This window comes from Oncorhynchus keta, chromosome 12, assembly GCF_023373465.1.
Source record: "Oncorhynchus keta strain PuntledgeMale-10-30-2019 chromosome 12, Oket_V2, whole genome shotgun sequence".
In the NCBI taxonomy this organism is placed as follows: Eukaryota; Metazoa; Chordata; class Actinopteri; order Salmoniformes; family Salmonidae; genus Oncorhynchus; species Oncorhynchus keta.
In genome coordinates, this window is record NC_068432.1 from 2,894,114 (window position 1) to 2,907,022 (window position 12,909).

Consider the following 12,909-nt stretch of genomic DNA (forward strand, 5'->3'; position numbering starts at 1 on the left):
CAAACATTTTGTAGATGAGTGGCATAAATCCAAAACATGTTTTAATACACATCTGTTAAACTCATGACAGGAAATTAAAATATGTTTGCATTCTAAAATCGAAGGTTGACTTCAATAAAAGAAAGGCTGAAGTCAGAACATTTTTATTTATTTTTATTTTACATTTTTTTTACTAGGCAAGTCAGTTAAGAACAAATTCTTATTTTCAATGACGGCCTAGGAACAGTGGGTTAACTGCCTGTTCAGGGGCAGAACGACAGATTTGTACCATGTCAGCTCGGGGATTTGAACTTGCAACCTTTCGGTTACTAGTCCAACGTTCTAACCACTAGGCTACCCTGCCGCCCCATTTGATTTCAGAATGTAACCATAATCAGCAACATGTCTAACACCTCATGTTAGTTCAGTAATTTTGGACCAACAATCATTCTTGGTTTCCTCTGCCACCTGTTTGACTCAGCAATGCCTTCTGTGTTAAAGACAATGACAGCACAGCCCTTGCACACTCTTGTGGAAGGAAAAGGCATTGTATGTTCTCGTTGGAAAGGTTGCGTCCTTCGGATGGGTCTCATCTCATCACTAACTCAGCAATCAGCTTTTCAGCAAAGCCAACAGTGAACTTACAAGGGAGGCAATATAACTAAAAAGAGTAAGTACTTTGATTAAAACAATGCCAACAGGCAGAATTTCTACCAGCAGATGAGTGTGACTATGGGACAAGATATAAGGAACTATAATTGCATGCAGCGGTATCAAGGTACAAGCACTTTTGCAAGTATAGGAATGGAAGTGATTCTGTTATCACATGTTCACTCTTAATACAGTGTGACAAAATAAACAAGGGAGTACATTTCTGAGTAACTTCATATAACATGTATTGAGAAAAGGAACACATGAAGAATGTCCTAAAACCCCCAACATGGGAATGAGCACTAAAACCAAATGGTTATTTATGTATGTTTATGGTTATTACAACACTTTTTAAATTCAGGACTACTGCAAATATCAGACTGTCCCCCTTCAACATTAACAGATTAAAGTGAAAGCACAATATAACTATTTTAAGAGCAGGACATGTATTTTGAATGTGATTTACATTGATGTCCATTTCCAAATTAGCCTCACTTTCTGAAAAGTTTCGATGAAGATCATAATGTGAGTAGGTAGTAACTAGCAAATGTCAGGGTGGTTACGGACATATCTTTTGTACTGAAACAATGCAATATTTAACCTAATCAACAGTGTGCGTCAGAGGAGGCTGGTGGGAGGAGCAATAGGAGGACAGGCACATCGTAATAGCTGGAATGGAGTAAATGGAATTGTATGAAACATATGGAAACCATGTATCAACCCATGTTGGATTAATTCCATTCCAGCCATTACAATGAGCCCATAATCCTATAACCCCTCCCACCAGCCTCCTCCTGAGTGTGTCCCATTCAAACAAATCATGTTACATGATAAATAAAGTGTACCTTTTGGTGAAAAAGGAACAAAAACATACAAAAAGGGACAATAGTGTGTCTAAAAATCATTTCTTGATGGCCATTGGATGAATGTCACATTTGGCAAAGCTTTATTCACCCCTTTTTTTTGCTCATGGTTTGGATGGTATCCGGGTATACAGAGAGTTAACTCATCATGATTAAAGTGGTTCTAAAGGACAGACATTAAATTGTACAAACATTATCCCAAAATGTTGTCCTCTGTTCTTGATTGAAAGATTTCAACCCCGGATCCCTGAATTTCCTTTTCATATTGAGATTGATAAAACATACCAAAGTTATCTGTTCAAATCATCTAAACACACTGTAACCCATTTGTTTTTGGTACACTCGCTCACACTCTCTTCACGAGTATTCTTTCAGAAAAATACTGGCCCTGAGTATTTGACTGCTGTTTGGAGTAAGGTAATGTGCCTACTTCTAACTGGAATTGCTCTCCGCTAGCCATTCAACCATCAGAAATGACTGATATATTTTGGGTAAGTTAATGCCTGATCAATGATGGTGAGAAATTGTATTGGCTAAATCCATGGGCGGTTAAAGTGCATACAAATGAAGCACGCATGGGAGGTATTGCACATCAGTCCTCTTCATCACTCCAAAAGGCATCATCTTCATCAATATCCACACCCTGGAACAGCCTATAAAATAACAACAAAGAAACACAAGAAATTAGTCATTTTTACTCATTAATTAAGAAGACAATAAAAAAAAGGTTAGATAGACATTCTATGGGGCCGATTCAGACTTTGGAGATGTACGCCTTTCGTACGCACTTCAGTAGTTGGTATTTAGAATGACCTTATGGAGGTGCATAACGAGGTTTGCGGGCGTGGTTCCCTTGCGCGCACTAAATACCTTTAATTCAACCCCAGAAAACACAATTTGATCAGTGAGTTTTTGTTCAATTAGTTTCTGTTAATTTATCTAAAGCAATCCCTTTAAATACGGTGTTCATTTAATTTGATTGGCCCAAGACTTGAATGTATGGAGAACGCGGTCAGAATATACAAAGATAGCCATGAAAACATATGCACATTTGTCTCCGTTTCAGAACCCATGGATAGATTTAAAAACAACAACAAAAATATTACATAAGTGCTCCCGAGTGGCACAGTGGTCTAAGGTGTCACAACAGTCCCTGGTTCGATTCCAGGCTGTATCACATTCGGCCGTGATAGGCAGTCCCATAGGGCGGTGCACAATTGGAAAGAGAAAGGGGGATACCTAGTCAGTTGTACAGCTGAATGCATTCAAATGAAATGTGTCTTCCGCACTTAACCCAACCCCTCTGAATCAGAGAGTTGCAGGGGGCTGCCATAATCGACATCCATGTCTTCGGCGCCCGGGGAACAGTGGGTTAACTGTCAGCTCAGGGATTCGATCTAGCAAGCTTTCGGTTACTGGTCCAATGCTCTAACCACTAGGCTACCTGCCCCAGCGTCGTCAGGGTTTGGCCCGGGGGAAGGCAGTCATTGTAAATAAGAATTTGTTCTCAACTGACATTCCTAGTTAAATAAAAAATATATACATATGGATTTGGAGTCACAAGAGTGCGATGAGCCAAGTAAAGCCACTCACTGGTTGAAGCAAGGCGAGGAGGGGTTGTTGAAGTGGCTGTAGGGGTTGACACGTGTGAGCTGGCCCAGACACAGCCAGCAGAAGTACTGCTTACACGAGGTGCAAGTCATCTTGTTGCAGCCATCAACCTTCTACACATAAAGACAGAACAGAGAAGATGATAGATTAAAATCATGTAGGAGCAGCAAAACATATGCATACTAACTAGTTATAAAGCTGTGTAGTGCGGAGAGCAACATACCTGTATATTAGTGCCACAGCGAGGGCAGCCTTTACAGTTCTCATTAAGCCAATCCCTGCTGAAGGATTCCTCCACAGCACGCTGGATGACCCGCTTCCCAAAGCGCTGCTCCATGAACTTCTTCCCCTCAGCACTGGCAGATATATACTCATCCCGCAGGCCTCGCAGCTCATCTACAAGGCAGGAGGTAGAGACCATTACTTGTCAGGTAATATACTATATAAACTATGTAATACAATGTAAACTATTTCCTTTACCTGCTGTGACCTTGCAGTGGGACAGGCCGTGGTATCCCCGTTTGCAGAGGGTGCAGAAGGCGTACTGGCAGGCAGGGCAAATGCCCATGGTGGTGTCTGGCTCCACCATCACAGCCTGGCAGCAGGACTGGCGAGGGCAGTACACCACGTCAGCCATCAGATCCAGGCTGGACTGAAGCAGAAGGCGGTCATAACGTGCAAACAACTCCTCCCCGACAAGGAGCTTGACCTGTAAAAGGGGCAGTGCATTAGTCAGTGCTCATAAGATTGTCACAAGAGCTCATTAATGTCACAAGAGTCAAAGTTACCTGTGAGGGTGTAGCCAAGGAGGTGCACTTGGGCTCGGGGCAGTTAAGGCACTGAACGTTGCCGTCGCGGATCTGAATCTGGAAGTATTCCGTCATGCAGGTCTTGCAGTACACATGCTGGCATTCCTTAAAGCACAGGCAGCCCGAGCCCAGCTTCTCCATGAAGCAGATACCACAGCAGAACGCCTTGGCGTCAAACACCTTCTGCCTCTGAGCTTCATCAAAGTCCAGGAGCTGAGGTAGGATATCAGTACGGGGGTCAACCACCAGGACAGCACGGGGGTCCAGCTCCAGCAGGGGCTCCAGTTTATCCTTCTCCCCGGTTAGACTCCCCGCCCGCTTCACACCAGCCTCACTCCTCTTCCATTCCACCGGAGCGTTGCCCCCCTTGACCACCTCCAGGGGAGACTTGACGTCGAGGAAGGCAAAGGCCTCCTCTTTAAGGAACTGGATCCATGTGAAGAGAACAACACAGCCCTGGTTCTCCTCCCACAGCCCATCCAGGCGCTTGCATAGAGAAGTCATCTGAGGGGGAGAAAGAGAAGGGTTGGTGAGGAGCCTGTAGACCCAACGTTGAATTCTACATCGGGCATGAGTGAGAGTTTGGATCAGGAAGGTTTCCTCTCACGACGTCTACAAACCAGAATGTTGACTAAAATTATATTTGAACTTACTTTACCTGTTGTCTGTGCGGTTGGTCCTTTTGCAGGTAGGAATGTGAGAATATATCCACAGGAAAGTATAATTATATAAACTTTTCAAAGCACTGGGAAGTGCTTTTCGATTTTTATCACCTGAAGCATGCATAGAAGCATGTAAATACGTACACGAGCTTGGCAAGTATGCATGCATCTCGTGCGCATGCTTCACATAATAGAAACCTGAATGTACTACCAGCGCCTTGAAAAGTTCATGTAATCATACTTTCCTTGAGGATATATTGTCTGACTTTACTACCTTCAACAGGACCAACCGCTCAGACAACAGGTAAAGTAAGTTAAAATATAATTAGATTCAACATTCTGGCTTGTAGAGGTCATGTGAGGGACATCGTTCCTTATCCAAAACACTCATTTATGCCCAACGTAGAATTCAATGAAATTCAAAGTTGGGTTTCCATGCTAGAGGACAAGGGGAATATTGTTGAAACATGTTATGTGATTTCTTGTCATGTTGATGGGTCTACCTCACCTGGTCCCTTGACAGCCATTTGGAACTTAGTGTATAGACCGGAGATGAGGAAGAAGGGTAGTCAGCAGGAAGTTCAAAGTTAAGCACCAGAGGAGGTAGGAAAGATATGTCATATTCGGTCTGCTTGTTTCCTGCCAGAAACATACAACACATTTGATTGTTCAGGTTTTTAATGCTGATTGACAGTTGATTCATTTTAAAGGGACACTCAGTATTAATGGAGAGGAAGGTAAAACAGCCTTACCGTTGACTATCAACTTGAAACTAGGAGGAAGTTCAAGGCATAGTTGTATCTCACCGCCCTGTGCAGATTTGGCTCTGTGAAACTCCTCTTCATCGTAAATACTCGCTAGAGCAAGCAACTCATCCTCCTGGGCTTCCTGGTCCTCCGACATTTACATTCCTGTTCGGCAACAATAGTAAAACATGTGAGGCTCTGCGTGATAGCCAATCTCATTTTGATTGGTAGTATATTGGCAATGTTTTTGCCAAATAGCTAGCTAAGTATTGCTTCAATAATACAGAGAAGTATAGCACCAACAAATGAACACAGCATTACAGATAAAGTGAGAGGTAACAAGGTTAAATAAACGAGCTCTTACAACGTTTCAGGATAGAGCAGCATCATCATAATAATAATACATGGGTATTAGGTAAGTTAGCTAGCTCGCAGGCTGATTAGAGTCGTCTAACGTTAGCTAGCTAACAGTTACCTAGCTAACGTTTTTTGGTTTCAACTAGAGAACCAGTCTAAATTGACTATGTAACAAATCTAGCTAGGCCCTGATCTCAAGGGCTGACGACGTTAACGTAACGTTAGCTAACTTTAGCTAAGTGCCTCTTTAATAATAAGATATATATCACGACTAATCAGTCACTGGCCGAGATATATAAAATGACTATCACAACTAGCTATCATTTTCTTAGATCATGTTGTGTTATTTACCTTTTACTTCAGCCACCACAAATTACGTTTTGGTTTTCACTAGTTAACACAGCCACAAAGTCATAAACTCCGCCTATTTCTACAATTTATCTTCTTAAAATGTAAACGAAACCTTAACCACACTGCTAACATTTTTGTTTTCATAAATGTTTACAATATTTGTCTTTGTGGCTGGGTTATCTAGAGGAAACCCCGTTTTTGGATGGCCACTGAGGTTTAACGAAGAAAACATATTTTATATTAACATCAATACAGGAAGTACATGTGGGAACACAAGTATATATAAATAATATACATTACACAAGGACCTTAAGGGACATACATACACTTGTAATTCGAACAGCTTTTTTGTTAGTGGAGTATTTAATTGTCTTAAAGTGTCTTACAGTTCAATTTATTTTTGTAAGGTAAGAAAACGTGGTATTTTGTTTGTAAATTTACATTTGTGAATATGAAATTTGTCCAAAAGAATAATGAAATGAATTACATAAAAATGTTTCAGCTTTTTTCTATTGTAGGTAAAGAATCCAAGCAGTACATCTCTCCACATGAGATGGAAAACTCAATTGGAATCGTATTAACGCCCATTGCGTACGTTGTTGACGTGTCGTCAAAGGGCCGCGGGGTGCATTCTGGGCGATAATACTGGGACAAGGAGCGCTGTCAAGGAGTGAATGGGAATCAATTGGTATGGGGTCAATTTCACGCCATATGTATTGAATTCAAAATAAAATAAATCGTGAACATGAAAATAAAGCTGAGAATGTAAATATTATATTTTCGAGGACGGGTGAAATAATGGATGTTGAAATCAAAAAACAAATAATTGAAGGCAAAATGTATAGAATTGTAAACAAAAATAAGACTTCAAAAGCAAAAACAAAAAACTCGTAAGCAAATCATTTTAAAGCGAGAGAAAAACACTATGACAATTGATTAAAAAAAATATTTGAAAACGAATGCAAAAATCGTTTTCGGTTCAACTTTCCCAGCAACCAATCCTATTGAATACATTTTGCCTATGCTATTTTTAAAATTATATTAATATATATAAATATATTCTATTTTTTTAAATTAACAACAAATAAATACAGTAAGTACATGTGGGAACACAAGTATGTATAAATAGTATACAAAGGACAATTGGGCTAGGGTACAATATCACCCTATCCCCTCCTCTCTTCTCCAGACCATTTCCGGAGACCTTCTCCCTTACCTCACCTCGCTCATCAACTCATCCCTGACCGCTGGCTACGTCCCTTCCGTCTTAAAGAGAGCGAGAGTTGCACCCCTTCTGAAAAAACCTACACTCGATCCCTCCGATGTCAACAACTACAGACCAGTATCCCTTCTTTCTTTCCTCTCCAAAACTCTTGAACGTGCCGTCCTTGGCCAGCTCTCCCGCTATCTCTCTCAGAATGACCTTCTTGATCCAAATCAGTCAGGTTTCAAGACTAGTCATTCAACTGAGACTGCTCTTCTCTGTATCACGGAGGCGCTCCGCACCGCTAAAGCTAACTCTCTCTCCTCTGCTCTCATCCTTCTAGACCTATCGGCTGCCTTCGATACTGTGAACCATCAGATCCTCCTCTCCACCCTCTCCGAGTTGGGCATCTCCGGCGCGGCCCACGCTTGATTGCGTCCTACCTGACAGGTCGCTCCTACCAGGTGGCGTGGCGAGAATCTGTCTCCTCACCACGCGCTCTCACCACTGGTGTCCCCAGGGCTCTGTTCTAGGCCCTCTCCTATTCTCGCTATACACCAAGTCACTTGGCTCTGTCATAACCTCACATGGTCTCTCCTATCATTGCTATGCAGACGATACACAATTAATCTTCCTTTCCCCTTCTGATGATCAGGTGGCGAATCGCATCTCTGCATGTCTGGCAGACATATCAGTGTGGATGACGGATCACCACCTCAAGCTGAACCTCGGCAAGACGGAGCTGCTCTTCCTCCCGGGGAAGGACTGCCCGTTCCATGATCTCGCCATCACGGTTGACAACTCCATTGTGTCCTCCTCCCAGAGCGCTAAGAACCTTGGCGTGATCCTGGACAACACCCTGTCGTTCTCAACTAACATCAAGGCGGTGGCCCGTTCCTGTAGGTTCATGCTCTACAACATCCGCAGAGTACGACCCTGCCTCACACAGGAAGCGGCGCAGGTCCTAATCCAGGCACTTGTCATCTCCCGTCTGGATTACTGCAACTCGCTGTTGGCTGGGCTCCCTGCCTGTGCCATTAAACCCCTACAACTCATCCAGAACGCCGCAGCCCGTCTGGTGTTCAACCTTCCCAAGTTCTCTCACGTCACCCCGCTCCTCCGCTCTCTCCACTGGCTTCCAGTTGAAGCTCGCATCCGCTACAAGACCATGGTGCTTGCCTACGGAGCTGTGAGGGGAACGGCACCTCAGTACCTCCAGGCTCTGATCAGGCCCTACACCCAAACAAGGGCACTGCGTTCATCCACCTCTGGCCTGCTCGCCTCCCTACCACTGAGGAAGTACAGTTCCCGCTCAGCCCAGTCAAAACTGTTCGCTGCTCTGGCTCCCCAATGGTGGAACACACTCCCTCACGACGCCAGGACAGCGGAGTCAATCACCACCTTCCGGAGACACCTGAAACCCCACCTCTTTAAGGAATACCTAGGATTAGGATGAGTAATCCTTCTCACCCCCTTAAAAGATTTAGATGCACTATTGTAAAGTGGCTGTTCCACTGGATGTCATAAGGTGAATGCACCAATTTGTAAGTCGCTCTGGATAAGAGCGTCTGCTAAATGACTTAAATGTAAATGTAAATATATCACATTACACAAGGACCTTAAAGGACATACATACACTTATAATTCTAACAGCTTTTTTTGTCAGAAGAGTATTTAATTGTCTTAAAAAACAGTTCAATTTATTTGTGTAAGGTAAGAAGATGTGATGTTTTGTTTGTAAATTTACATTTGTGAATATAAAATTAGGCCAAAAGAATTTGAGTTTATGTTTTCCTTAAACTTCTTCATATAGTGGTTGGCAGGGTAATATTTAAGGAAACTTCCTTAATTTTGTTAACAAGTAGGTATGCAACAGATATTATCAATAAATACGTTCCAATAATGCCTACGCTCTTGCCTGCATGTACTACCTTTTGGTTACGCTACTCGTATCTTTGCTTTCGATGTCTGTTTCTTTGCTTTCACTGACAATCTTTTCGATTGCGTGTTTTGGCACTTTTTCCGTGAAGGGCGGGGTTTAGAGGGAGGAGTAGACAATGAGTCTTCATTGGCCCGCTAGTTTTGGAGTGACAGTTCGTCTTAACACTATCAACGAACACAATCAAGTATTTGTATATTCCACAAGTATTATCAAATGAACTGTTTTATACAGATAATTATCACACTCAAGTTACAAATGCTGGTAAACACCCAAATACATTTTTTTTTATCACAAAAGTAGTGCATTGGACCTTTACTAGTGCTGTATTTGCGGACTGAGAGACGTCTTCAGCGCAAGCAATTTGTTTTTCTTCATAATATAAAATTGCAATACACCCAGGGAGGCTATGCAAGAAATGCAATATATTTTGGACAATTAACGTTAGTAGTCAGATTATGTGGACCAGTGTAATATCACTCCGTCATCGGTCAGGGCTAACATACATCTAAATTGCCTAGATGTAATGCTAGCCTACATCAATCATAACTACCATGCTAAACTATCCCCTATTTTTCTTGGCCAAGGCTAATGTTGAGCCAAATCCTGCAATCATCCCAGCAGAGGCGACAGTCGTCAGGAACACTGCACCTTTCATTAGCTGAATTTTGTCCGTTTTTTTTCTTTTGCCTACTTTAGTAGACGGTCTGACGTCACCACTACGCGCCAAATCTTCCCTTTCTGTACCCGGATGTTCTGAACATGGCGTGTGTGTGTGTGTGTGTGTGTGTGTGTGTGTGTGTGTGTGTGTGTGTGTGTGTGTGTGTGTGTGTGTGTGTGTGTGTGTGTGTGTGTGTGTGTGTGTGTGTGTGAGAGAGAGAGCGAGAGTGAAAACCGTGACAACCCTAAATAGCTATTCCAAAACCTGAAGTCGAGACCAAATATTGCCTGATACCAGCTGTTTGGTTGACATGATTTCAAATGACAATTTTCTTATGTCCTCACAGTCAATGGTTGAGGCACATTATGGAGACGCTCCTGTACAGATTACAGCAGGCTATGCAATGCCTTCCTCTGGTCCTTGATTACTTAGTTTGTCCGCACCAAATAAGGTTGCCAACAAACAACGCATACAAAGTTGTATAGTGGCCTAATAAAGTACTGTGTAGGGAGTGGGCTATTTCATTAACTTTTCACTCACCACATTTATTCAGAAAAGGTTCTCAAACATTAAGAATAAGCTATGTGGTGAGTTGATGCCTATTCGGCTATAGTACGCTAGGTGAATTGATCATGCTATTTTGTATACGTTGCTTGTACTTTGCAAAGTTTTTGGAACAGATTCCTGTTGGAACGTTCCACAAATTATACCCATCCTCCACTCACTAGCAAATCAAGTAGACTTGCCACAAAAGGTAGTGCAGGGTTTCCCCAACCCTGGGGAAATGCTGCCTCTGTATTTTACTGCAAGACTCCTGCTTTCGCAAGTATACAAAACTGTCCAATGGTCTTTCAACAGATATGGCTTTTTATATTTGGTGGTATAGACAGCTTCTCAAGAAAGTTAACCGATTGACCTCCCAGATGTTTGTCTGGCTCAATGTGGATAATCCAATGCTTTCTATTCAAAATGGGTTTGAATTATACAACAGCCCCGCTGTTTTTATATACATGTTATTTTTTTGTATTACACAATCAGTTTCATAATTTATTAGACTACAGATTAAATCAATTATGAGCATCACAGGATGGTGAAAGTGCACAGTGATGGGGTTGAAACAGGTCAATTCAACTGGAGATGGTGAAGTAGAAATGCAAAGTACCTTAGAATACTTTGACCAATTACATCTCCTTATGCTCAAAGGTTAAAATTAGTTGTTGGACAGGACTGGCTATGATGTTGAATGTTTCATTATGTTGCTTCAAATGCTCTCTCCTATGCTAACGGTTATGGTGGGATGTGTGGATCGCCGTGTCAAACGTTTTACAATGTCCTACAGTTTGGAAGATGAGGGCTCCCTTGAAGGCTGTTTGACGGGTCACCTATTCTGTGCGCACTGTATGCCTCCGAGCAGACCTAGACACCTTTACCAATGGATGGGATAAACATCCTCTGCACACCTAGCAAAATCTGACCCCCAACCAGCTATGAGAAAGTACAGAATCCTGTCACCTTCCCTGGCAATGTGGAGGTATAGATTTTAAAGGAGCCACCATGAAAATGTAAGTCTTATCTAAAAAAAAAAAAAAAAATTAAATGTAAAAAGTGGTTGTAAATGGTACATGATTTTCAGGATTTAAACAGCTTTGACGATGCCTGCCTGCTGGAGGAGCATGGCCAGGGAATTGAGGTCCCACCAGTGGAGTGCCCAGGATATGACACTGCTCAAAGCAGCCATTGACCCAACCTCACCATCTCGAGACTATGGACAAGATATTTATGCATCTGTTTTGAAGTATGTGCTGCTACTTTTGGCTGTATTATCCTTATACCGCTGCTTGATACTGTCGCAAGGAATAAGTCTAGTCCAGTAATTCTAAATTGCTGTAGTGTTATTAAATGTGTTCGCAGCAAAATGAGACCAATTGGCCTATTTAAAAAAAAAATAATAATAATAAAGTTCTATTTTTTTATTAAATGTTATTTATTTATTTATATGTATTTTTGAATTTTTTTTGATTGGATACAACTTTCCACAACATTAGTAACCAAAGATTCAGGCAGACTATTTTAATTGTATAATAGAATAGTCTTCAAACAAGGAGCTGCAGGGAAGAACTCAGAGTAAATGGTTGCATGTCCATTTATGTAGTGAGAGGTAATAACACAATCCTATTGTTACAAGTTATTTATACAAGCAACAGTTCCAGAACACAATGGCATTGTGTTAGGTTGCAGACATACTAGGAGTCTATGAAAGGCATATCACAGTCCAACACCGAATAGGCTACAAAACAGCTCACCCCAAATTCTGCCACCACACTATGGACAAAGTTTATTTAAAAAACTAAAATACAAATGGTTGCAGTCATTAAATGTAAAAAAATAAATAAAATAAAAAATGTTTTAACTACATGGTAAACGGTGATCCTTTTGAACAGAAATTAAACCTTCAAATAGAAACTAGCAACAGAATGTCAAGTGATGCAATTAATCGGGTGTAGTAATGACTTGGATTCTATGTTCATATGTAAGTGATTGCTTTATCTGCCGTCCCAATGAAAACTAGTTTGAAAATGATAACATTTTATGGAAAATATGTCTCTGGACGATGCACCGTGCTGCTTTGTTGACTAAATGACAGACACTTCATGGGCCATAGACCTGCGGCTCAGCATAATGTGGGATGTGCCACTTTGCTATATGAGGTCAAAAAAAGGGTAAATATTGTTTTGTCTTATTTACAGTGAGTGTCTAAGGCCTACATTTAAACAGTATTTGTATAAAATACTTTAAATAATTTCTTATGTGCCCCTGACCCATCAGCCATGGCATAACTATAGGGATAGTGGGAACTGTTAAACTGGATGGCTCCACTTCTTGTCCATCTTTCTGTCCTACTAACTCACCGTGCACTGCCGCTTCCTTTTCCTCCATTCCTCCTGAAACAATTACCGGTGTGTATTTGCTGGTGTCAATGTGAAAAACATTGCTTTGTTCATAGTATTAACTATGGCTTTTGAAGGCAAAGTAATTGGACTATGTTACTAGGTGAGCAATCCAATAGATGTTACAA

The 12,909-nt window shown here is 41.5% G+C and overlaps 1 protein-coding gene across 2 annotated transcripts; it reads right to left on the bottom strand.

The window, feature by feature from the left end:
* Nucleotides 1–127: 127 nt before the first annotated feature.
* rnf14 (ring finger protein 14) lies at nt 128–6,184 on the bottom strand. Of its 2 annotated transcripts, none has more exons than XM_035781577.2 (8): nt 6,030–6,184; nt 5,328–5,486; nt 5,084–5,214; nt 3,893–4,417; nt 3,585–3,813; nt 3,328–3,500; nt 3,087–3,217; nt 128–2,146 (listed from the first exon to the last, which is right to left on the bottom strand). In XM_035781577.2, the coding sequence occupies exons 2-8, from the start codon at nt 5,476–5,478 to the stop codon at nt 2,086–2,088; spliced, it is 1,401 nt and encodes a 466-aa protein (XP_035637470.1). In that variant the 5' UTR covers nt 5,479–5,486; nt 6,030–6,184; the 3' UTR covers nt 128–2,085. The 2 variants fall into 2 exon arrangements, with proteins under 2 accessions (XP_035637470.1, XP_035637471.1); XM_035781578.2 differs by lacking the exon at nt 6,030–6,184 and adding an exon at nt 5,686–5,832.
* Between the last annotated feature and the right edge of the window lie 6,725 nt (nt 6,185–12,909).